Source organism: Pecten maximus, chromosome 1, assembly GCF_902652985.1.
Source record: "Pecten maximus chromosome 1, xPecMax1.1, whole genome shotgun sequence".
In the NCBI taxonomy this organism is placed as follows: domain Eukaryota; kingdom Metazoa; phylum Mollusca; class Bivalvia; order Pectinida; family Pectinidae; genus Pecten; species Pecten maximus.
Genome location: NC_047015.1, coordinates 30,494,940 through 30,521,628, shown reverse-complemented (window position 1 = coordinate 30,521,628; position 26,689 = coordinate 30,494,940). Strand labels below are relative to the sequence as shown.

The following is a 26,689-nucleotide window of genomic DNA, read 5'->3' as shown; positions in this document are numbered from 1 at the left end:
TGTCATCCTTCGTTAATCTATGACTAAATGCATGGCAATGATCTATCTACTAGGCTTATAGAAACTTTATTTTTGCTTTTTATTGTTGCCTCATGTATTACCATGTAGTGGGTACAGCAGGTTTAATAAGTCTCATTCCTAGTACCTGCATAGTGGTGCACATGCGGCCAAATACAAAAAATGGATGTGCATATTACTTGAAAAGCATTAATACTCATTTGTTTTTTTCAAAGACAACATGAATACAAAGCAATTAAATTTGTGGTGAAGCTTATATACCTAGTCTGGTATTGGACTATGCTCTGACATGCCTGTATGTATGATATAATTTCCTCTTTGGTAGGCCAGTGAGTTAGATGTGACGGTAAGTAGCTTTGGCCGCTTGTGCATGTTGTGGAGGGTTTTGCTGACAGGGTTATTGCCTGGTACTGCTAGGTATTTTCTCCTAAAGCAGAGACATGGAGCAATGTTTACCATCTTTTTATTATGTCTGTTAAATTTGATGATCACAATTGAAGAATACAATATTTTAACTGGAATATCAAGTCAGATAGATATCTATGAGTGCTTTGTACTGTGTTCGTTAACATATATAGTAACTGTTTAATTAATGTATTTGTTAGTTATAGCACATGCTGATCTGTTGTTTAAACAACTTGCACTTTCAGTAAATCAAGTCTCACGGATAAATTCTATCAGGATTGATAAATGACATCAATATGTGTAGTAGTATGTATGTCTACATCAGATAATTTCACAAAATGATAATCTGATGCTGTAATCTTCAATCATTGCTGGATATGCGGAACAATTTTCCTAGGGTATAAATTGTACTGTATTACACAACTCTTGATGCCAGATGTTGGATTTCTCCTTCATTTGTAGGCAACTTATGATGATAAACTTAAGAAAAAAATCAATATTGAAATGAGTCATTATTGTGATGTAATTTAGACTTGTAAAAAATCAATATTGAAATGAGTCATTATTGTGATGTAATTTAGACTTATACCACATTGGTATTTCACTATTGTTGGTTTTGGACTAAAATTTTAAAATGATTTTCAATATGTGGTAATGTGATATATTTTGAATTACAAAATGTACATGAACTGTACTCTATATACATTTTTTTGTGCATAAAATTCACTCATTTCTTTAGAATGATATTGAAAATCACATTGTATGATTAAAATTTGATGCCAGAAAAAAAGCTTGAAATATAATGAGGAAAGAAATCTGCCAGGGTATTATTAGATGTGTACAGCATTTGTAGTGCTAGTTAGCCCTAAAATTTCCCAGATTTCAGAGAACTTCGTTTTTTCTTCTAAACAATTCTGTAAAATGATGATTACCAGTGAATGCACAAACTTAAATATCACTGCAAGTACACCTTTATTTTTTTCCTGATGTGATTAGTAACAAACTGGTATACCAGCAGGGACTGGACTATAGCCGAAATATTGATTCTGCCTGTCATTCTGTCCATCACTGTGTGTGAGACATGTATGAGAAGGCAGAGAATCATGTTATTCTTCTTTAAACAGAGTTATTCCCCTTTGTCAAAAACTAATTGACAGGCATATCTCGTATATACTGTTTCACTGAAAGTAAGGTTTGAAAAAGAAGGGAAGTATAGCAATGAAGGATGATTTCTTAGCATATTTTAATCATACATGACAAAGTAAAAATAAAACTGCACAACTGTGGTGATAGAAGATGGTGTATGAGGGGTTACGTATAATGGTATAGGGTATAATGGATATTGGCTATACAGTTAGTAAATATTCAAGTATTAGCGAAGAGCACACTGACTAATAAAGTCTAAATGTACAAATAACATAGAAAATCACAATTGTAGTGGTGGGTTTTCTTAAAATGTGTCCAATGCTAACATTGCATTAATATTTTTAGTTTTTAAGACTTAATTGATTTTTGATTGAACATATGATCAAACTTTTTCATTGAAAGACAAACGTATGGTTTAGAAAATATTAACTGTGGCTGGTTTAATTGTTAAATTCTTCTTTGAAAGAATGGGAGAATGTCAAATATCTAAATTCTAAATGAACATGTACAGTACAAATTTAATTAATTATCTAGTACATGTATGGGTATGTCCGAGTAGTTGTCGGCTACAATTCTATTTTTAAAATTTTGAATTGTTTTAACAAGTACAAACTTGACATGCATCTAAAACAAGGACAGTTTGATAATACATATATGTAAATTTTAACAATTTATAAAATGCGAGCATATTACAAAAATTTCAAAAAGTATGCCAATTCACAACTCATTAATGAATAATATTGTATGAATTTGTTACAGCCCCCGGAGGAGGTGGCATGTGTAGCATGGAATCAACAAGTCCAGCACATTCTAGCCTCCACCTTCACAGCCCGCTGTGTTGTCTGGGATCTCCGCAAAAACGAACCCATCATTAAGATCAGTGAGAGCATGTCCAGGGTAAGGCATAGTTTCTTGGAAATTTTATTGATGTATAGCATTATTACAAATGTAGCTCACCAAATCATCTGTTTCCGTTTTGATAAAGTCATTTGAAAGAAGCTAATGTTGATAGATACATCAGAATTGTTTAATTGTTCAGTAAGACATGAAATACTCCTCTGTACTCAGACTAGTCACCTAACCTTGTTTTGTTGCAGATGAAGAGTAAGTCTGTAGCTTGGCACCCAGAGGTTGCGACACAACTATGTCTGTCATCTGAAGATGACCATACACCTGTGATACAACTTTGGGATCTCCGTTATGCCACATCTCCAGTTAAAGTCTTTGAGAACCATAAACGGTAAGTATGAGTCATAGTAAACAGGTACCTGTTCAGAGTAAATTGACATCTAGCTTCAATTAGATTGGACAGTGAATACTGTATAACAAGAAATGGTAGATTTGATAGACTTGTTTTTTACAAATAATTACATGGATGATGATGATATTTTGAATCACATGAATTGATTTTCCAGAGGTGTATTAGATATTGCATGGTGTGCCCAAGATTCTGACTTGCTTCTCAGCTGTGGGAAAGATAACAGAATTCTCTGTTGGAACCCTAATAGTAACAAACAAAATGGAGAGGTTTGTATGGCTGTTTATCACTTGCACACATCGGTAAACTTTTGAAAGGCATATACAGTACTATGTACATTGTGTACCACACCAATATTTACAGTAAGCCGTTGGCTTATTAACTATTTATTTGAAAATCTGTTTAGATACTATATTTAGGTAGTTCAACATCATTGCTTATATTATTAGTTATTGATATAAATGATAGTGAATATTCCATAAATTTGGTCTAATAGTTAAGGTCAAAGTTTGATTAATTTGATCTATCTGTTCCTTCCCCGAGGACCATTCAACCCCATCCCACCCCATTCTCCTCCAAGGACTGTTTAACCCTGACCCCTAATTTAAACAGTGAATTTTGTTGTTTTAGGTTGTATATGAGGTACCGACAAGTACTCAGTGGAGTTTTGATGTCCAGTGGTGTCCCAGGAACCCAGGCATTATCTCTAGTTCATCATTTGACGGTCATGTGACAATGTACTCCTTAATGGGCGGAGGTCATCCAGTACAGCCATGCAACAAGGTCAGTGGTCTTTGTTTTACAATCTTAAGTTAGAATTGGTCATCATTTTTTAATCGAAGATCAGTTAGATTGTTTTGATCAATTAATGATTTATAAAATCGACAAACCAAGTTTGTATGACTTCTACATTGTAATGATGGTTTGTCATATACACTTCCTACTTTCATTCTAACTAACAGTAGAAAGTCAGTTTTATAGTCACAGACAAAAAAATTTAATCACAGACAAAATTACATAACAGTAAGTACAGCTAATTGATTCATTTTCTATCATGTAATCGATCAACAGGAAAGCACTGCAAAAATTCTTTATTTTGTATGAAGTACACAGAATATTGTATATTCTTTACTAATTAAATTCTGCAACAAAAGCATAAAATGTCTGTTAGTTTAAGGTAACAAGTATATTAAACGTAATCCATTTTCGTTTCTGATTCTGTAGGTTGCCGACTCTTTCAATACCAACGACCCGTTTGCACAGGGAGCTGCCAGTCAGACATCACAGCAAGGTGACGTGATGCCACTACAAAAACCACCCAAATGGCTGCGGAGACCTTGTGGGGCATCCTTTGCTGTAAGTGTATACATATCTTCATAGAATATTAAAAAAAAACAACACAAGAAACAATTAAATAAATAAGACTAAATTTCACAGCTAAAAAGAAAACAGGAAGTAAGTTATTTCCATATCCTAAAATTTGTTCACAAAAAATGTTCATATTAATTTACAGAAATTTAATATTCCTGCAAATTGTTTTTGGTCTCTGCAGCTGCACACAATAACTATTGCTACTTGTGAATTTTTGTAACCAAGACGGTATAACTTTAAAAATATTTGATATGTTGTTGGTAACAGTTTGGAGGCAAATTAGTATCATTCGAGGGAGCTAAGGCCCTGCCTTCGTCACAACAGCCAGCATCGCCAAGGGAAGTATTCATCAGCCAGGTTGTCACGGAAACAGATCTGATCACCTCCTCATCTCAGTTAGAACAGTCTTTAATGAATGGCCAATATGTGGAGTTTTGTGCCATGAAAGCAGCAAACTGCCAAGACATAATGCAAGAGAGCATTTGGAACTTTTTAAGGGTTTGTATCCAAGTTCTTATCTCAATAAAGAAACAATATACAGTTCATCCAATGTGTTTTGCATCGTAAAATACAGTAAATATAATAATGTTTTTTTCCCTCTCAAATTTAAACTTGTTTCCTGGAGATCATCCATATTTAGATTGATCGGATGACACACTGGTAGCACAGTTGCCTTTCACCCAGGCGGCCGATGTTCGGGTCTCTGATCAGATGTAAAAATGTATGGAGTCACCTGCAAGACCACATTTGTTTTTTCTCTGTGTACTCCAGTTTCCTCAACACTAAAACCCCTCATGCACTTCCATCCGGGCAAACAAGCATGAATGATATAAGTTGAAATAACTTGTTTCACAATAGTTGTAGAATAAATCAAGTTTACATGTTTCTTGTGTGGGTCCTTTAGACAGACATTTTTGTCACATTTCAGGTGAATTTTGAAAAAGAACCACGAGAACACTATATACAGTTGCTGGGATATGACAAAACAGATCTGGCTAAAAAGGTATGTGTAGTTTTATTACACTCTGGACATATGGTTTGTACTGGTGATGAAAAGTGCCGGAATTTTGCTCACGAGTGCTAGAGAAAGTCCTTGGATTCATACTTGCTTGGTGTAAACATGCTTTTTCAGATTCCTTAAAAAGTGAGCAATTCATCACACGAAAACTAAAAAAAAAATCAATTATCAGCATTATTTAATTGATAATATGGGATGTTTGGTTATTTATTACAAGCACAAACTTTTGAGCACTTTACTTACACAACACAACTTTTTTTATTTTTATTATGTTTAAGACAGCAATTACCTACAAATTTCAACAATAAAAATGCACATAGAAAATTGTGAAAAGTGCTGGAAAAGTGCTTGAATTTTGGTACAAAAAGTATGATCCTGCATTCTGTCCATACTGCTTAAAATCTTGCAAAGCTTCAATTTTCATAGGACTTTTATCATTATTAATGGCAATATGATATATTTCCAATCTGATTAAAATACAGATCCTAATACTATCGTGTTGAGGATCTGACAGCGACCAACGGGAGGTCATGTGCAGATGACCTTTATCATTTCCATAACTCGAAAATCAACAGCCAATCAAAACGTTCCTTTTAAACGCCGGTTGGTTGACGAATGTAAACATGGCGGCGGAGCGAAGCGAGGAAGATGAAATTCGGGAGGTTTTGAAACTGTTCAACGTAAACAAAATGAAGAAAGAGCAGAGAGAGATTTTGGATACAATTTTGAAAGGCAAAGACTGCATAGCTGTTCTTCCGACAGGTTATGGAAAATCGCTGCCGTATCAGACGTTTTTACCTATCATAAGACGTTTGTACCCATCAAGAGACACCGAGAAAATTTTAGTTTGCTGCCCCTTGGTTTCTTTGATGGAAGATCAAGTGAAACGATTGGCCAATCTGAATTGCATTACCACAGCTTATGCAGGTAAATTTGTTGAATTTTAACAACTATGAATGTAAAACTATTATTTTCGTCACAGCATCAGTTAAACTTCCGTGACTGGAAAATTCAATGTGACATTTTTATATTTTTAATATTGGAATGAAGTGGTTGTACTTAAAAAAATCTTCCTAACATATGCCAAATTATTATATTATCTCCGTTTTTAAGTGTGAACACAATTCATTAGAATACAACATGCAAATATAACGGAATATATGACATTTCAGGAAGTGACCATTGCACAGATTCCCTTATCAAAGATGGGAAGATTGATATCATATTCGCTTCACCAGAGACTGCAGTTGGAGATAAGGCCTGGCGGGAAGCAATCCAGCAGCTACAGATATCTCTGATAGTTGTTGATGAGTTTCATACCATAGCAACTTGGTAAGATTTTTTATTTCAATTCCAGTGACATATTAATTGTATTGTCATTTTTGAATCACATATTAAATAAACCTTGCTCAATTATATTAATCTGAAGGAAATGGAGAAATTGGAATCATAAATGTTCAACCACCAATGAATATAATATTGGTAGTGGTGTATAAAATGACTCTAAATGTATTAGATGTTTATAATCAACAAAACTTCCAGGAAACTATTGACATAGCATATAAATTGATCATTATTTTATAGACATAAATAGGTCACATTGAAATAACAGTGTACATTGAGTGTATTTGTATTATGCAGGGGTGGCTTGGAGAAAGATGAAGAAAGAAACACCTTTCGCAAGTGGTTTAGGCATGTTGGTGAACTACGTTCGTTATTCCCCGAAGCAGCAATGCTGGCTTTGAGTGCAACATGCACAAAACAAATACTAACCAGGGTAGTTTCAGTGCTAGGCATGGATGACTGTGAAACATTTATTACTGTGTCGCCAAATAGAGAAAATATCAAATATGTGGTACATCAGGTTGATCCAAGTATTGAATGTGCTATGCTGTGGCTATTGGAAGGCTTAGGTAATTTGATGGAAACATTTCCAAGGACTTTGATATACTGCAATTCAATTAAAGATGTTGGCCACCTGTATCATTTCCTTGTCACCGAGTTACCAGATTTAGTGAAATATGTAGAAATGTTTCATTCTGAGACGATGGAGGATAAGAAGAAAGAAATAGTTTCTAAACTATCTGTTGACAGTGAGTTGCGGGTAGTAATTTCCACAAGTGCTCTGGGAATGGGTGTAGATGTGTCAGCATGTCAAAACATCATCTTGTATGGACCCCCATATTCCATTGTGGATCTTCTCCAGGAAACCGGGAGGGCAGGAAGGGATGGAACTGATTCAGTGGCACTGATAATGTACAACAGGTACCAGACAAGAAACATTGATGATGATGTTAAGCAAGTTATCAGATCAAATTCCTGTAGGAGATTGTCCATAATGGATAAATTTGCATCCGCCAAACACATGCAAAAGATAGAAAAACAGACAAACTTGCACACTTGTTGTGACATTTGTGCTAACTTTTGTAAATGTAACAGCTGCTGTGTATCTCCACTGGAGAAGCTGCTTCATTTCTCACCTTTAGATGACCATGATCAGCAAGAAGAGAGTGACAGTGACACCATCTCTTATGAATACGAGTCGGACCATGCTGATCTGGAGAACTTAGATTTTGATGAAGAGTTAATTGAATTGTAAATACATGTATATGCAGCAAAATTCTGAAGGCTTTGTATTGATAACAAGAGGGTCAAATGACTTAAAAATCTTTGTTTTAAAGATAATTTAAATGAAAACTTTTCACAATATAATATTTATTACTTGCATGCAATAATGACAATGACAGTTTTATGGACCAAAAGTGTTTTATTATACATCATCATTCAAAGGATATATAAAGATCTATGAAAAAAATAGGTCAGAGTGACCCGAGGAAAGTCTAACTCTATACACTGCCAGTGATAATTTGTATTGCAGGTTGGACCATGCACATTTTGATGGTTTAGATGAATTTGAGTTGTAAATGATCAAATTGCGTTGTAATTATATATATAATTAACAAATCTAAAATCTACATCAAAAGATCAGTAAAGCTATATGGACCTAAAGAATTATTTGTTTTATTTTTGTTTGATGTCCTATTATAATTAATAACAATGGTGATTTAATGATTTGAGAGATACCACCGACCTACATCAGTACAGGTATGGGAAGTGCCCCATATTATGACACAAGCTTCCAACTAGTGACCCAGAGGTGAAGGTCTACTTGTGTGATGCTTAGAGATACTAAGTTAATTACTTAGCTCCATTGACATGGACTATTTAAATAGTTTGATTAGTTTTAATTGGTCCGATATTTGTTATACTCAATATGTCCTATTATATTATGCAGGGAGGGGAAAGCCGGAGTACCCAAGAGAAAAAAAAAAGACCTAAATTCAGTAGATACATGTATATGGCCCTTAGCAATCTAGTAGAGGTGGAGACCTAGGACTAGTGGTCTTGTATGGTGTGGGGCATCTTGATTAAGTTAACAACTCAGTTCCCTGGACTTGAAAGCACTATCTGTATCATAGTTTGATTTTTTCTTATATGTTGTGCTTATAATTACATATAACAAGGGTCATATTATTATAAGTTTACAGGATAACCTGAGCACCTGGTAAAAAACACACCTACAATACATGTATATATGGCAAATGCCCCACATGGCATTTCAACTCGCAAACAAGATTGAGAGGTGGTGGATCATAACACTTTGCCTGCTATAACATTGTAACATCCTTCAAAGATCGGAGTGACCAGTAAATAATCATAACCATAGATCAAACACCAACTAAATTTATGGTATCATTAATATTTCAATAATGAGTATATTGTGACAAAACTAATCAAAAGACTCCTGATCATGTATAATTCTTTAGTATTTTTAACAATAATTGTCAGTACACAATGAAAGACATTTCACAACAGGTTCATCTGTTATACTTAGAATTTGTGCATGTGGTAACAATACCATCATCAATAAGCTATATCAAAGATCTGGTAAAAATGTATGGTCAAATGTGAAATATAAATACAACTACTTCTCTCAAAGTGCATATTTTGGCATTAAACTACATGCCTGTAAAGTCGATGATATATTTTACTGGACTATATCAATCCTCAGCATATCACAGTCTCTTGTTTCGCAATCGCCTGAATGGAAGTGACGGTTTATGACGGTGGATCATGCTCACAAGCTTCCTGTAACTTTCCTTATATGGATTTCTGTTACGAACCAATGAACGACACCTGAGGGAACGACCAGGTAAATTATCTAGAGCTTTAATTTCAAGCAAGTCATTTACAACCTTTTTTACATCATTCTTGTATGATGGTAATTTATGGAAACCTTTCCTCTGACGAATTTCGCATATGCTATCGAAGTGTTTCACAGCATCTATAAGATGTGGAAATTCTTTTGAATGAGCAATAATGCTTTCCTTTGTTTGAAAACCAGAGCAAGTGTCCTTAGTTTCTCTGTTTAGAAGTTCTACATATTCGTCTAATGCTATATTGTTGTTCTTTCCTCCTGTGATATTGATGCACCTATTTGCAATAAGGCGTTCACTTTGCTGTTTAGGTAATGTACCAGATACTAATCCAGTCAAGTGAACACTTCCGATCAAGTATTTTGTTTTGTTTGTCAGGTTGTAAATGGGTGTTTCGTATTTAGCTGAGCGGACAGCACGCTTTCCATCTCCCATGTCAACTGCTGTGTCCAAATTCTTGTGCAGAGCTATGAGACGAAATTGAAGGAGCATATGGTCATGTAGCTCATCTTGTTCCTCAGATACTGTGTCGTTGACTTTACTGGGGACCTCTTCAACATGTTGATGGACAGACTTTTCATGAGTTTTCAAACTTCCTATAAAGACATAAGTCTTATCACAATAATGACACTTGAAACGGTCTTGTACGACATTTGATGTCCAATAGTTTTCGGGGTGATCTGGATCTGACAGCACGTCTCGAACATTCCTCAGCAAATCTTGGTCATCTATTTGACTGTCGAAGAACCACCTTTTAACCAACCGTTGTGCTATGGAATTCATCCATTCTATTTTTTGATCATTGCTCCATTGTTTCCATGACAGTGGTATTGGAATCTCGCTTTCCATACTGTTGATTTGCATTTCCTTCAGGAAAAGGGCACAACAAATTGCATCAAATATGGAGTAATACAAGAACTTGTATGCTCTGTAGGAATTTTTCACGTCTTTCTTTACATTGCGGGCATTCAAAAGATTTCTGTAGTAATATGCTGTTCCTCTGTCTTTGCCCGAGTTGGTGGAGTAGGTCAGTTTCCATATTGCCTGTAAATAAAATGCGCAGCTTATAACCTTTCCAAACATTTGACACAAAACATAAATTCACAGTAATAAAATCATCATTTAACAAGACATTCCAGATAATTCTTGGCAATCTTTGTTCATAAAATCATTTAGAAGGAATCTGCATCAAAAAATCTAAGAAAGACCCATCCAGTACTTCTCAAGAAATTGCAATCAGAAACTCTTAGTATTGAAATAAGTTGAAAGTTATTATGTTGATATAAAACTGTGGATGACTTGTATAACGTTGCACATCATGCTGATGATTTCAAGTATTTGGTTTTTTTTTTTAAAAGCCCTGAAAGAAACTGTGAAAATATGTATACATTATGAAACACACCTCAAGAAAGTTCATCAGCCTATGAAAATCTTCAATCTTGGAAATAAAGCCTTCTAAACGGTCTGTTGCCTTTTCATTGTTTACCATAGCTTCTTGCGCTGTTTGAATTCTTTCATCAGTCAATCTGTCTCCTGTGATAAAACATATGTATCATATACAAATACAATCAACAAACTAATAGATACAAGTAGCCCAATAAATCTTAAGTACCGGTACTTCACATGCTACTTATCACACATATAAACTTTGAAAAACCTGAAATACAGGTAGAGGAAAACTAAAGGACCAAAAGAACAGAATTGTTAATTTGCTATTAATCTCACACATTCAATCTTACAAAAATGTGTTACAATACAGATACAGGCAAAATGTCAGTGTCTGGGATCAAAATAATACATTGAAAGATTTTAACATATCACAGAGAGTTCAAGGTCATCCACACCAAGACATAGGCTGCAGCTCAGAAAACTTAATGGGTCACACCAATAAATACCAACCACCAAAGAAAACTTCTTCAACAATCTCCTCATCTCGGATAGGAACATACTTTCTGGTCATCTCCTTCAACATCCTTATTACATCTTGGGTCTTTGTTTCATTACAGTCGAATAAACCGAGAGCATGCTGGAAATAGAAAAATAAATGAAAGTCATCATTTAAGATACCTGTCTTAAATAAAAACTGAATTAGCAGGATCTACAATAGCTATACCCAAGTGTGTGCTCATATAATCAATGTACATGTATGTGTCTATAACAAACTGAAAATAAAATACATCAATAACATTTAGCTTTTGTTTAATTAGTTTTGTAAAATACAAATCATTCTTATAAAGCCTTTACATTTTTTACCTGCTGCGTTTTCAATCCTACAAAATCGCTGTACTCATGTTTAAGGTGTTTGGGGTATATAGCTCCAAGTAAAGTTGTCATCTGATCAATATTTCCAATGATAGATGTTGCCACTATGAAAGTTAGTTCTTCACAAAGTAGTTTTTGATCCTCAACAGATGGTATGAAATCTGTAGCATCACAATCAGAAATGTCTTGTACCTGTGAATCATTAACCACTGCTGGCTGAATCCTATCAAGGACACCAATGATATTGAACAAATGTAAAGAGATTGTTTTCTGTTGGGAGGTTCTGAAAGAAGGTACTATGTTCTTATCCCAATTGTCACCAACCAGCTGATACTTTTTCATACATGCATCTCCCTCAATCCAACCATCCCTCAGTTTGATCAGATCAACATCTAGATGTTCCTCCCATGTTACCATTTTCCTCCTCAGTGTTTCTGCAGTGACAGTTAATCCTATTTTGGCTAGCCTTTCTATGTCCTATGAATAAAACAGAAAAATACATTAGATTTCTTTGACATTTGTTTTCTGAAAGAAAAAAAACACACACAAAAAAAAACAACAACAACAATTATCATATTTGGACATGCACAGTATTAGATAGAGAACAGTCAACAACTAATTATTTTGCTTTTGTATAAGATGCAAGTTGTACTTAATTATTAACTTCATTTCGCTATTCAATTTTACTCCTGAAAACATATTTGAACCCTTGATCCCTATATTAAAAAATATAAAAGAAAGGTACATTTTGAAATTTCATGAATGATCCAAAAGAAGTTATTGTTATTATTCCCTCACTGCTAGAAGATTGATTATCCTAACTATATTTGCACTATTTTGGAAATTATATATTTACCCTGTGGGTGCATCCTCCATGCAGTAATACCATGCCACAGAGGTACTGTAGAACTGTCATTTCGCGAGATCTTCCATGCAGAGCAATTGCTACAGAATTCAAAACATGGTAAAATGGCTTCCCTTGTACAACATTATGGGGGATATCTGTTACAATAGATGAAACAACTTTCAGTGTATGTGGAGCTCTAATTTGTAACTCTTGGTGAAGTTTATCCCAAGAAAAATTCAATATTCCATCTTTTGATCTGTTCTGTAATACAGTATCATTACTACGCTTGCACAGCTCTTTACATTCTTTTGACACCATGCTTGAAGTTACAGAACTTAACTCTTCTGGACAGGACTGTTTTAACACATCAACAATTCCCCTCTCCACATTGTTTCCTCGAAATATAAATTTACAAATTTTCTTGTGACTTTCATTTGCAATAAATGTTGATCTTTTTTCCATCTTGAAATGAAGAGTTATCTGAAAGTGAAAAAAAGATAAACATACAATTAATGAGTTATTTAGCATAAAATAAGAAAGTTAAGTTTTGTTTTGATTAAAACATACAATATGTGCAATGTTTATATAATGAAAAGGGTCCTTTTTCAAATCTGTATTATTGATTTATCTTACAATAACAAATGCATATTGGTATCATTGAAATAACACAAATATTTAAATAAAATTTCCTAGAATATTAACTTTACTTATGTAAGTCTTACACGAAATAGCTGTTAAGAGTATACATCAAACTACCAATCAATAAATACCTTACCTTGCTTTGATTGAAATTATTTAAATTGTTCAGCACTCAATGATGTCCAAACTGGATTAGGCACCAAATGCCATTAACATGTATATTTCTGTTGATGCCTAAAAATTGAAAAATTGAAGCAAACAACATAAATAAACAGCATGCAAAAGTTAATATCAAAAGTTTGTAAATGTAAGATCAACATCATGCAATTGCAATTGAATGCATTTTATCATTTGCTAACTATTATAACAATTGTTATTACTAATTAAAAGTCCAATTTGTTGCAGCAATTTTAAATGCATACTTGAAGTTGAAAATAGTACTTTCAAATCTTCTTACCCAATCAGTGAAATTAATAATGTGCAATAATTATCAATTAATTATATAAATAGTCTTACTCATTTTGCATCATAAATACAGAATTACAGAAAATTTGGTCTTCATCAATATAATAAAAATACAGATCCTCATCTGATACTATCATCTAAGATCAACATGGTAATAAGGTGATGATCTGTATTTAAATCAGATTGTGTCATCATTTAACATTATGTTCATTATTTGACAATTTGAGGTACCACTAAAATTGGCTATGCTATGTTCATTCTTGCATTTTATTTCATTTGATGCATTTAAAATCTTGAAATAAAAGTTTCCAATACTTTTTAAAATTTATTGATGTGGTCCATAGTTTTTTTTATAATTCTCATACAACATCCAATTAGCAATTCTAGATCTACTTCTATGTAAACAAATAATCAACAAATAACCACAAGCAAACACTTTTGCACATATCCCAGATGTAGAATTTGACAATTAAGCTGTTTTACAAATGTAATGTCATTAATCAAAACATTACATCACATGTTGCTGTATGTACTTAAGTATTTGTACAATTATAAACAGGGGGCAGTGCATGTAACTAGTTACATGTGTGTATTTATTTATGGAGATGTACAATTTATATTATAAGCCTCATATAAAATACCCCGGATAATTCAATTGCTCCATAAACAAACACAAATGTACATAGCAAAACAAAAATCATTACATGTCTTATTTTGTTCAGACAAAATATGAATGTTTCAGGAAACACCTACAATAGGGTAGGTTTAATTTTTAGATACTAGTAAATTATTTGATGTATAAAAATCTTAGGTAAAATATAATCAGGTGATAAAACATATATGGTCAGCATTGAACTAGGGTATATATATGTCCACAGATTTAGATACAGGTAGTAGCATTATGTCCGTTGGTTGGTCATAATGAAAATGTGAAAGTACCCGAAACACACATTTTTTGCACCTCCTCCAATTCATTTTCAATAACAAACTAACACTACCTACTGCAACTGAGCATAAAATCAATATACCTCAACTTCGGTTGTTGGTTGGGCATCAGAAGAGTCAAGAGACACTGCCCTGAAAGCTGTATCGAGAGACCGTCTTGTAGGTTTTGGTTGTACGTTTTCTGTCCCTCTCCCAGGATCTGTGATATCATGTACAACTCTGGGTGTGGCAGGTTTCGGCAGTATAGACCTATTCACGAGGTCTGTGAAAGGTTTAAGACTTGTTGTCTTGATTTTAAGTATGCTGAGCTGCGATGATTGCGTAGCAGTTGATATTTTCATTGGCTGATCTGTAAATGGACTGCGTAGCAACCGTTTTGTCCTAGTTTGCTGGAAAGAGGGTCGTTGGGGAGAAGGGATGCATAACGCCTTACTAGAAAATGTCTGCGTTTTCTTCTCATTTAGTGCATCTCCTATAGATTTAACTTCAGACGAAAGTTTTATATGCTTTTGAACTTGTCTGTAGCATTTAATACACACCCCACCTGTTTCAACCCGTTCACACTCAATAACACCAACCACACATTCTATGTCTTTGATTCTTTCTGCCGAAAGTTTCAGTTTCTGATTTGTGAATTTTGTTATTATTTCTTTACCTTCAGCTGATATTTCTTTTTGCACAAACGAAAACCCACATATCAAACAGATATTGTCCAAAAAGAACACCCGCCTTGGCGTAGATGCGCCTGCACTGGGCGCGGCCATCTTTGTATACGGTCGTTCGGGTTTCTCGGTACTTTACAATCGATATATTACAAGTCTAGAAACAAATCGAAATGAGTCTCATCACTTTCAGAATCTGGTAAGCTGTTATTTGATTGGTTAACACAAAGGTCATCTGCACATGACCTCCCGTTGGTCGCTGTCAGATCCTCAACACGATAGTATTAGGATCTGTATTTTAATCAGATTGGATATATTTCTCAAATAAATGTCTGATGATAATGTACATTTCAAACTGGTTCAGCCTCTTTACATTTGCAGAAATGCAGTCTGATTTAAAAATTACAAAGTTTGAAATAGGTACAATTGACACTAAAACTTGAGATGTCGTGGTGATGGTGGGGGACGGGGATTGCATGTCTTAATGTCTGTCAGTTTGGGGCTTTATAAGGACCTTTGATGTTATTGGTTTAACATAAATATTTCTTGGGTAGGTGGCACAGCATGCTTCAGGAGAAGACTTGGGAGTTGGCCAAGGTGTTGATGCTACCGAGTTGGCACAGAAAATGTCCCTACTGGACACTGTGGTAAGTTGATACGTGTTGATGGCATTCACTGTGAGTAGCTGCAATGAATCTAATCCTCATTCTTAAATAACTGCATCTAGTATTTACTTCAATTTAAAAAAAAAAAAGGAATCGTAAAAATCACTTTTACTTGAATATTACAAACAATGCATGGAATATGATTTTTAAAAGATTTATGAATTGCACAGTGGTGTCGGAAAGATATTTAAGGTATTCAAATTTTCTGTTGTCTGAAGAAGTAGTATCAAAAAGAGATAAATTATGGCAAACATAAGAAATTAGTTCTATTTGCTGTGATAGCTTGCGCAGTAGAGCCATGTGACTCCCATGAGTTAGCCACCAGCTGCTACCTGGAGACTCCAACTCAAAACGACCCTGGCTGTTCACTTGGCGATGGACCCAGCAAATATACAAAAACCGTGTTTGTTGTTGATATGTTATCTGTATTTAATGGGTAGAAATGATGAGATGTATTTGTATTCCAGGACTTGCAGAGAAGCGTGACAGGTTCTGGGCAGGCGTCTCCTAGTGTTGGCTCTAAGGTAGGTTACCTTGGTCATGTACCAGTATACATATATCCTGTGTTTGTGTGTGCACTTTTATTGATATAACATTGTGCATTGACTGGTCATGAAGATACTCTCAAGTTTGTATATTTTTTTCATTTTTTTTTTCACTCCTGGTCTTAGATAATATTCAGTAGTATTTGTGTTTGGTGAAAATCATTTTGTCTGGAATGAACTTTCAGTGCAAATGGCACATTATGCCAACTAAATCAGTCCTTGTGTTCCCAGATTGTTATATAGCATTCTAAGGACCCAAGGGTGAGATTTTTTGGCATTTTCTTAATTTAAATAAAAATTTTACTCCTGTCTTGAACTCACATAAGGCCTCGATGGCTCTGTCAGTAGAGCATCCAATTGATACATCCTTGGGATGGTCATATCCTAGACTCTTAAGATAATTAGTAGGAGATAATGATTAAAAAAGAACTGTTTCACAAAAATGTGAATGGTTTTAAAAATCAGAACACAAATTACCACCTTGATAGTATCTTCATGTGTATGAAAGCTAAAATGAAGCATCAGCACTTAGTTTTTAAACAAAGGTTGTACAATTTCTGAATTCCTTAAATTGACATTGATTCTTAATCAAATAGACCAATTCATCGAATTTGATACTGATATAATGTGGTCATTTCAACTTTTTCTTTGATATCAAATTTTAAAAATATTAAACATGTAACATTAATTTGATGAGAAATCCCTTATAAGGTGACAAGAAAATGAAAGATGACTTATATAGAAGGTATCTAGAATAATGTTACTTGTGTTTAACATAGCAAGTATTTAAAAACTACTTGATATGCTCTCACATGTGAGAGGATGGTATACTAGATCTGTATCATTTTACTTTAGCCCAGATGGGCACACATGAGAGAAATTGTACAACTATGCCAGTATATTAATTTCCTGTTACAGTATATGTTTTGCATGTAGACAAACAGCACCTGTCCATAACATTGCATAGCATGTGTCAACATATGGAAACTTGCACTACAAATAAAAATGGTGGCACCAAATTTGTTTTGAAGTTGGATTTATGATTTTTCATTGCTTTTTTTTAAATTCAAGAAATTAAATAACCATTTCAAGATGTCCTATTATAATGTATGTCCTTGAAAAAATAACTTGATTAATTCAACCCATTTATTGAATGTATTATGTTCTATGTCCAGCTGGAATGTTGTAGAGTTATCGTCTAACTAATATGTAATTGTGTTGTGGTGTGGAAGTATTTAAAACTCCCAATTAATGAATAATGATACTGTAAAAACATGAAATGTTTGTAGATGTAAATTACTGAGAACATGCTAAATAACTGTAAACATGGTCTTTTAACTGTGCTCCAATTTTTGCACATAAACAAATTTAAATATATTAGAGCAGGGATGAATGGTACATTGATAAACAATTGCTATTAATAGAAAACAATATACAGAAACTTCAATTAGTGCAATCGTAATTTGGTGGAAGGCTTTCAATGTGAAAAGTGCTAAAATAAGGTAACTGCTAAATTATATACATTTCCAATAATCTGTTTAAGGTACAAGTACAAACACTGTATCAGCAAATTAAAATATGTTAATATTTAATTTCATGACTTTTAACAACCATGAAAATGTTTATATACTTCAAATATTCCATGTTGTATAGCATCTTTAAATATTCCTTGTATATGTATGCATGATTGATATTCACAAACAGGAACACAGTTAAGAGGAAGACACTTAGTTTTGCTGTAATAGTTTGTTTACATGTAGTTTTGTAGTCATAACTAGTTACATTTTAACTTGTTTCTGTGATCTAGACACCAATTAGTCGAGATGAGTTCAACTCGTCAGCGTCATCTGCATTTGATGAAATAGCTGCACAGAATAAGAAGGTGGGTCAGAGCACTGTCCAAGTTCTGGTACTCTTATTTCATTGGAATCTCCTTACTGTCTTACATTCGTGGACTCATTAGTATGAATTCCATACCATGGGCCATTTTCTTTTGATAACAATCAGATAGTCAGTTTATAAGAAATGGTCAGCATGTTGAATTTCAATGATTTAAATCTTCAGAAGCATTATTAGGGCCGCCACGAGTTGCTTTGCTAATAGTTAAGAGTTAGTGGTTACTTTTAGTCAGTAGTCTCCCACAAAGCTTCCAGCATTCTCAGTCCAGTCATGCTTACCTGGAAAGGAAGATGAATGGACTAATGGGGTTGTAATAAAAAACAAATTTAAAAATGATTACAGAAATGGTTAATGCTATACAACAAGTTTTTATTTACAGAAAAAGATGTATTGAATGGATAGTTAAATTTTGTGTAATAATTCCCATATTCTCTAAATTAAAGTTTAATATGGAGACTAAGATACTTGTGTGTTAAAGGTGGAGGTATTACCAGATCAATGATTGTAACTGCATGAGCTTCTGTATTTAATCCTGAGTGTGCATGATATATATTTCATATGGCGTATTTGAAACACTTTGCTTACCCAAAATAATTGTCAACATTGTTTCCAGATTTAAAACTTTAGAAAGAATTTAATATTTTGCTTAGAATATAAAATGTTTTATCAAGTATCTATTTCTCTGGTTCATTCTGGTTTTGGAATGCTTCTTAAACTCAAAATATTCTTTAATTGCATATTTAAATATTGTCCATCATGGCTTCTATAATGTTTTTCTTTAAATTGCTGTCTACCTGGGTCAGTAGATTTTAATCCCAATTTAGAGGCAATTTTTTATCAATGAAATGTCTGGCCTCTTGTTGTTTTGATTCAATTGATTTAATCAATTCTTAGCTATCTTACCTCTGACTTATTAATCTTAACTTTCTAGATAATGCATGGTTCTGCTATAACATACCAATTTTTCAAGAATTATTGAAACTTACAGCAGGCCTGAAAAATCATTATATTTTTTAAATGAACAAATTAATTCACGGTACAACAAGATTTGTATGCAAGATTCAGGATACAAGATTGAACATTTTCTATTGAGCTTTGTACATTTTGTGAATTTCCATTGGTCAGACTCCTGGAAGTGCAGATGAGTTGTCTGCATTTGATGACATAGCAGCACAACAGAAGGCAAAGGAACGACCACAATCACCTCTTAGTATACCTACTGATGCAGGTAAATTTCTGTGAAAATAGAATATCAATTTGGACTGGTATAAATGTATCAACTGGATGATTGTGACTAACATGGATGTCAACTGTGCACATCAGTAATTACCTGGTACTGAAAATTTTCTTGGCACAAATTGTCAAATCAGAATTGATAAAATTTTAAAATATTGTGTTATATTTTTTTCTCCGTGAAAATTATTTTTGATAGCGAATTACACATAAAGTTATTTAATCTTTGTATGACCAAATCAAACTCTAAGATTATAACTGGTAATTGAATTCATCATCACACATTCTGTTGATCTGTTTCCATTTTGCTATTTTATTTAATTGACCTATTTATAAATGGTTTTGATTCTAGATGCTGATGGTCTGCTGAGTCAAGCATTACTAATGGGAAACTTTGAAGCTGCAGTGGACATCTGTCTGAGTGAGGATAAGATGGCAGAAGCTATTCTCCTAGCTATTGCTGGTGGTCCAGACCTTCTTAGCCGTACACAGAAAACATATTTCAGGAAAAACAAAAGCAGTCTCGGCAGAGTATGTATTTTTACTAGATTTTGTCTTGCCTTTGACAAAAATATCACAAATGGAAGACTAGGTTACTCCTTTAGTAACTATGGCATTGTCAACATTTCAATTTTAAATTTCCATTTAGATAATTATTTTACTTGGTATAAAATTAGATCACATATTCTAGTGATTCCCTTCATTTACAGAAATTCCTCCAGATTCCATTATTTAGTGACTGTGAAAATAAGGAATGCTTTGAAACCAGACTTTCAAAGTTTGCAATTAAGACCTTTGCTCAGTTTCTCAAAAGTACTAAGATTGTGTTATTCCAACCAAACCTGGAATTCAATTACATTGAGATTTTGACATCTCAACCGGCCATATAAAACACACTAGAGATTGTGTTGTACTGTTGTCAAGGTTACAGATACATAATATAGAAAATATTGTCAGATTTTAGATATGATACTATAAATATTGCTACCATGGAAAATACAATATTTATTTTCATGGTCACATCAAATATAGAAATTATACTGAATTCCGTATAATAACCTGCAGACAACTTATGGAAATTATGTTTTCATGATTACAGTTAATATCCTCCGTGGTTACACACAACTGGTCACACATTGTACAGACATGTAACCTTGACAACTGGAAGGAGGCATTAGCTCTCATACTCACATACGCATCCCAGGACGAGTTTGTCTCTCTATGTGGTGAGTATTTCTCATTTTGACTTTTAAAAAGGTTCATTTTGTATCCATAAGTATTTGTTTTACTGCCTATTTCAAAGAAGATATGATTGAATAGCACCACTAATTTTTTGTACACGATATTGACAGACACACTTGCGACTCGCTTGGAATCGGAACGGGCCGGTAACCTGTCCATGTATGCAAGTCTATGTTACATCTGTTCGGGTAATGTGGACAAACTTGTGGAGAACTGGCACCGTAACACCCAGGCTAACAATACTCCAATGGGCCTACAGGTAAGTTCCTGTACAAAGCTTCAGCATGTCCAAAGGTACGGGGTGGAGGGAGAGACTCGGTGTTCGTTCAAGCAGTCAATAAATACAAATCTGTCTTGGATACACCAGATATATAGAAAGTCCTTGTTTGTTATTATATAACATTTTCTTCGGGTTGGTAGGTATGTATGTAAATAGACATATCATAAACAGTACCAGAGGTCTGATAAGGGTGACAGAATGTATTAAGTCACTGGTCGACATGACACATGAACAATCCAGTATTGTTTGAGATGTATAAAGGACATTCACATATAAACTACCCAGTAGCAATGAGTTTTTATGTCACTATAAACACGTATCTATATAATAGTAATGTTCAACTGCAGTTTCACTTTTAGTTTGTCCTATTCCTCAATTTCCCTGCATTATTGGTATCCACGCAAGTAATAACAGAATGAACATAACGTAGACTGAAGTACAGTGTTGGCTCTACATGTTGATGTACACATATCTATATAATTTTATGCAATTGATATATAGAGGTTGTTTAATAATTTAGCTTTTGAATTCATCAATATGCTTAGCTCTACACTTCGATGTATACATAGCTATTTAATTATATACAGTTGATATATAGAGGTTGTTGAATAATTTATGTTTTAAGTGTATCAATAAATTCCTGTCATTGAATGATCAGGGAATATAGCATTTACCTTGTCTGTTTGCCTGTCACATAAGGACATTGTATTTAGGCTATTTCTCTGGTAAACAGAGTAGAGGAGGTAGATCATGTGTTTTACAAACAATCTCTTATAATGAAATTCTACAATTGTAAAAACATTTAGGGGGGAAAATGAAAATGATAAAATTCAAACTAGAACCTGAAGATGATTGTATTGGACTAGATCCTTAAGATGATTGTATTTTCCTCAGGACTTGGTAGAGAAAGTAATGGTACTTAGAAAGGCTGTGGCTTTATCACGTGGTCAAGAGGAGGAAGTGAGCACTGGTCTCCTGGCCAATAAACTGAATGGCTATGCCAGTCTACTTGCTGCACAAGGAAGCATGGACACGGCCATGAGATACCTCGGCAACTCAACAGAGGTAAGTCATATGCTATATACGGAGCCCTGATCAACAAACCATACTTGGTGTTTTTTTTCATAAGCAATAGTAAGGAGTATCTATTTGAAACAATTGTTAATGTATAGCTCAGGATGAAGTCTCATTTATTATATTGTTCTTTTTGCCACAGATATTATAAAGATTGTAGGTTTTCAAATTTTTAACATTTTTTTTCTTCTATATTTGAGAAAAGAATAAAATCCCTAAAAATAGTTACATTGACAATAATGAAAGTGATAGAGAATTGTATGGTTTGTTTAATGATTCTGAAAAAATACATATTTTTTCCTTCAAATCTTTGGTAGATTCATGAAATAATGAAGTCGTTCTAGAAGCTTATAACTATCATTTCAGGTAAATTTAGCTATATTGAAGGACCGTTTGTTTCATGCACTGGGACAAAGCAGCTATGGTGTACAAGCCCCTCCCTTCCCCTTCAACAAGGTTAATGTGGTACCACAGGGTGTGGCCCCTGTACAGGTCCCCACCAACAGAAAAGCTCCGTCAGGCCAGCATCAGACCTCTCCTATGTACCAAACTCAGGCAGGAGGAACCTTCAACACCAATACAACCGGTAGTAAAAGCTACACAGCTCCTAACCAGTACCCCACATCATCTCCCTATGGGACAATGAATGGCCAGGCTTCCACAAACCTCGGACAGGGTCAAGGTCAAACCTACGGTGGACAGTTTTACAACCCTAATTCAATGGCATCAACAACGGGATCAAACGCAGCATCTGGAGCCAGTGCACCATCTAAAGGTATGTGTTATATGTCTGTCTTGTAGGATTTTTGGTTTACAAAATGTCACATCCTACTCATGTAAGTACCTACCTCTTGTAGTTATATACCGACATTGAATATCATGTTCTGTGTCTTGTTTACAACTGTATATAATGAATGCCCTTTTTAATGAACAATTAGTTTCAGGCTTTGTCCAATGATTTATTGATAATAAAGTTTGTGAACTTGATCGAATAACTGCAAGTCAGAGAAAGTACGATTATATGACATTGTCATTCACTGTCTCCAAAAATACCTGATTATTATTCCCCACCCAATGAAAGGGGGGGGGGGGGGGGCTATAGGTCTCCTTGTGTCCATCTGTCTATCTATCTGTCAGTAAGTCCACTCCTTTTACCACACTTTTCTCAGCCATGTTTCAAGGTTGAATGTTGCTATGTAATTTCAGTATGAGTACATACAGGTCAAGTTCAAGTTTCAGGAGTTTTGTGTCAAGGTCACTGTTATTATTATTAGCGGGGCCAGTAGGGGACATGTATTGCTTTAGCAATACCCAGAATGCTAACCAATCTACGCATTTTAAAGAAAACCATTCAGCATTGAAACTAGCACAGTGTGTTACAATTAAGTATAAGTGGATAGTATTCTACATCATACTATGGTAAATGTTGTTACAAGTTACCTTGCTATCAGCCTGTTATTTCTTGCATGCTCATTCATGTTACAGGTCCCCTGGCACACAAGTACCCTTCATACCCACAGCCTGGCTATGACTCCACTCAACAGTACGGAACTGGCAGCTATGGCCATCAGCAGTATCAACCAACTAGTTACGGCGGCCAGTCCATGCCTTCAAACGTCCCCTACTATGGGTAAGTTCATTAGACATCCCTACATTTATGGTGTCTAAGTAGTTGAACCGGGTGTGTTAGTTAGGTTAAGTATAGGTTCCAGCTGCCTACTTTACGACTTACTCCAGAACAGGTGTGATAATGATTATCTCGAGTAATATAAATTGGATAAACAGAGCCAAGTTAGTGACTTACTGGTTCTTTGTAACTGTGTGACACATGTCGGTGCACACTCTGAATTTTGTGGCTACAGTATTTAACTTGCGGCTCTTAAATTAAAAAAAAAAAATAATAAAATAAAATTGTTACATAGGAAATTCAAGGAAAAGTTTGATGAAATGATGTGAATACCAAAGAAGAAGAAAATATAAATCATATGTCACCAATGCGAATGGAATCGTGAGTTTGAGATTTCAAGGCAAGGATTATTTCAGAAGTCTGACAGTTTCATTTTCTACGGATGTCTAAGGACAAACAGATATGGTATAGTTTAGTTAGATTCAGAAAACAAAAAATATTGGAAAGTGTGATTGTGCAACAAAGTTTGTGTTTCCCAGTTTCCACATATATAAGAGGTTTTGAAGACTCTATCTCAAAAGTTATCAGATAATGCCTATTTAAGATCTGTCATCTGTTTACCTGATATGATTTAAATGTAAATGAATTCAGTATTGCTTACCTGGTATCCCTACCCTACTGTAAAACAAATTATCTTAACAAAATTCAAGCAACAACAAACTATTTACCTATATGCCAGTGTGAAAACCTTATGAAAATGAAAATAAGTCTACAAGTTTAGAATAAGGTAAATTTTATATGTAATAGTTGTGGTGTAATATCTTGAAATTCTTATGACAAAAAAGTATTCTGATCATGAATGTGTGTTACAGAGACTCGGGGGCAAACCCAGCTGGCTCACAGATGGTATCACAGCCGCCTTCCAACATCTATAACCCAACCAACAATGCCATGACAAGTAGGTATCGCTACAGGTTATACTGTGCTGCTCCAATGGATCAGTGATGTCTCTTACTTAAAATATATCGTAAATTGGACTATTTGGGCTGTGGTTATAATATTTTGGTTTATTTGGCACCTAGCTATGTAGAAAGTGCCAAAATTTAACCCACGTAATTAGAACGTTGTTGGTATTAAGTGCTGAGTATTCTGGATGCATTATTTTCTGGTTCAGTAATTACCGTAGATAATGTAGCTTTATTTCAGTGAAAACAACATAGGACTTTTTGTCTGCATGATATTTGCATAAAATGTGCTGTTTTGTCATTCTTCCATAAAGGTATGGTTTCTAAAATTTGTGTTTGTACTGGTAAACATTTGTTGAATATGATGTTTATGTAAACATGAACATTACTCATACTCATCATACCGATACATACAGATACATGAACATCGGGAAATGCAAAAATTGGACACAGGGTTGATGGAAACTCCAGACACATCAAAATAAAAACACCCTGTTTTGACGGAAAAAAAACAACCAAATTTCAGGACACCAAAATATCATAAATTACTAAAAGACTGTGTTTTGATATTCGTGACAGTATCTTGTTGAAACAGAATAGATGATGACATCATTTAATGATGATATGTATTGTACCAACAGGTATGCCCCAACATGCTGGAGCCAGTAGTACACTGCCCTCCCAGTCCTCCTTTATGGACCACAAGCCTGCCACTGCATGGAACGACCCTCCACTGGTAAAGGACAGAAAACCAAAGGTAAAATTTACCATGTTTTTACAGGATGTATACTTTTGAAATATAAACATTTTCACTACAAAATGTTGGCATTAAAACAAGGTATGAAATCAGCGATGTAATGCAGTGTATTTAAGGCATTTTGTGGTGGTGGAATGTATATAATATGTTACACAGTCCTGCCTGTATCATGGCAAGTGGTTTTGGTTGAACTATCAGACATGAAAAAATACTTCTATTTAGTTCATATTTCAGAATTATAAGCTCATGGTCACTTATTTATTGTTTGTTGTTGAATTGACAACTCCATGGCTTTAATGCCAATGGAATTTTTATCACAAAAAAAAGTGTAAAATGTTGTCATCCACATTGCTTGTAAAGACCTATAACATAAACTGTAATTTGTTTTTCAGCAGTCTGAAAGTCACAGTCAGGCCCCACTTACCTCCCCTCTATACGGTGCAACACCCGAGGCCAACAATCAGCCTGCCATGCCTGCAGACCAAGGACCTCCAGGGGCCCCAATGAACTACTCAAACCTGTATAACCCACAGGAACATCAAAGAGAGGTTCAGGTAAGGTGAAATTACAGCATTGATGCAGAGAAAGTGGGAAGTTTGGTAAAGGTCAAAGGTTAACTCCAATACAGAAAAATATCAAGATTGCAAGAAGCAGTGGTCATAGTAACTCTCTTATTATTATGTATAAATATGTAACAGGAATAATTTATTTAAAAAAGGTTTAGCTTTGTGCGAGCATCGCAACAACAGTTAAGCATTTAGTGTGTACGTATGAAGATCAGAGCTGTTCCAGGAAACATATATGGGACGCTGGGAAGGTACTTGAAATTAGGGGACCCACCTATAGAAGTGATTTAAAATGTTGATGACCCTCCCACATATCTACTTTTTTGTGAACAGTACCCTGGTATAGAAACAATTTTAATGGTAAAAAATGGTACAAACACATTCAATACACCCAACAACAGATTCATTTTTTTTTCAAACCCCACTAACCGACAGATGTGATTTTCCTGGAACAGCCCTCAGTGATTGTGACAAAAATGAGGCAATTAATAATTCTGCTTTATATTGAAACATGAAATACAAATAGCCATCTCAATGTATCAATTTTCATTCTGAGGTTATTGTCGGTTGATAAAAGATTTGC

The 26,689-nt window shown here is 34.4% G+C and overlaps 3 protein-coding genes across 7 annotated transcripts in view; 2 read left to right on the top strand and 1 right to left on the bottom strand.

The window, feature by feature from the left end:
* LOC117329880 (protein transport protein Sec31A-like) overlaps nt 1-26,689 on the top strand; it is a 38,941-nt gene that overhangs the window by 6,830 nt on the left and 5,422 nt on the right. For 2 of the 5 annotated variants that reach the window (XM_033888085.1, XM_033888094.1), the window contains exons 6-26: nt 344-364; nt 2,329-2,466; nt 2,667-2,809; nt 2,985-3,096; nt 3,458-3,610; nt 4,052-4,183; nt 4,466-4,696; nt 5,127-5,201; nt 15,808-15,900; nt 16,386-16,442; nt 18,271-18,345; nt 19,488-19,590; nt 19,948-20,126; nt 20,695-20,821; nt 20,948-21,096; nt 22,012-22,182; nt 22,558-22,966; nt 23,677-23,821; nt 24,691-24,776; nt 25,425-25,540; nt 25,933-26,094. In XM_033888085.1, the coding sequence (XP_033743976.1) occupies nt 344-364; nt 2,329-2,466; nt 2,667-2,809; nt 2,985-3,096; nt 3,458-3,610; nt 4,052-4,183; nt 4,466-4,696; nt 5,127-5,201; nt 15,808-15,900; nt 16,386-16,442; nt 18,271-18,345; nt 19,488-19,590; nt 19,948-20,126; nt 20,695-20,821; nt 20,948-21,096; nt 22,012-22,182; nt 22,558-22,966; nt 23,677-23,821; nt 24,691-24,776; nt 25,425-25,540; nt 25,933-26,094 (2,877 nt within the window). The remainder of the gene's footprint in view (nt 1-343; nt 365-2,328; nt 2,467-2,666; nt 2,810-2,984; nt 3,097-3,457; nt 3,611-4,051; nt 4,184-4,465; nt 4,697-5,126; nt 5,202-15,807; nt 15,901-16,385; nt 16,443-18,270; nt 18,346-19,487; nt 19,591-19,947; nt 20,127-20,694; nt 20,822-20,947; nt 21,097-22,011; nt 22,183-22,557; nt 22,967-23,676; nt 23,822-24,690; nt 24,777-25,424; nt 25,541-25,932; nt 26,095-26,689) is intronic. The other 3 variants (XM_033888100.1, XM_033888109.1, XM_033888115.1) reach the window with 3 other exon arrangements.
* Nucleotides 5,691-8,474, top strand: LOC117329907 (ATP-dependent DNA helicase Q1-like). Its single transcript, XM_033888141.1, has 3 exons — nt 5,691-6,143; nt 6,389-6,548; nt 6,858-8,474. The coding sequence occupies exons 1-3, from the start codon at nt 5,840-5,842 to the stop codon at nt 7,813-7,815; spliced, it is 1,422 nt and encodes a 473-aa protein (XP_033744032.1). The 5' UTR covers nt 5,691-5,839; the 3' UTR covers nt 7,816-8,474.
* LOC117329903 lies at nt 8,491-15,552 on the bottom strand. The gene is made up of 7 exons (XM_033888127.1): nt 14,675-15,552; nt 13,318-13,415; nt 12,552-13,022; nt 11,687-12,172; nt 11,333-11,459; nt 10,836-10,966; nt 8,491-10,477 (listed from the first exon to the last, which is right to left on the bottom strand). Exons 3-7 carry the CDS (start codon nt 13,002-13,004, stop codon nt 9,293-9,295), a joined length of 2,382 nt encoding a protein of 793 aa, XP_033744018.1. The 5' UTR covers nt 13,005-13,022; nt 13,318-13,415; nt 14,675-15,552; the 3' UTR covers nt 8,491-9,292.

Coding starts and splice junctions, on each gene's coding strand:
- LOC117329903 (XM_033888127.1), bottom strand. CDS start 13,004: ATGGAAAAAAGATCAACATTTATTGCAAATGAAAGTCACAAGAAAATT. Junction 10,967..11,332: donor TGAAGAAGTTTTCTTTGGTG/GTTGGTATTTAT, acceptor GTTTTATCACAG/GAGACAGATTGACTGATGAA. Junction 10,478..10,835: donor GGCTGATGAACTTTCTTGAG/GTGTGTTTCATA, acceptor TTTTATTTACAG/GCAATATGGAAACTGACCTA.
- LOC117329907 (XM_033888141.1), top strand. CDS start 5,840: ATGGCGGCGGAGCGAAGCGAGGAAGATGAAATTCGGGAGGTTTTGAAA. Junction 6,144..6,388: donor CATTACCACAGCTTATGCAG/GTAAATTTGTTG, acceptor ATGACATTTCAG/GAAGTGACCATTGCACAGAT. Junction 6,549..6,857: donor TTTCATACCATAGCAACTTG/GTAAGATTTTTT, acceptor TGTATTATGCAG/GGGTGGCTTGGAGAAAGATG.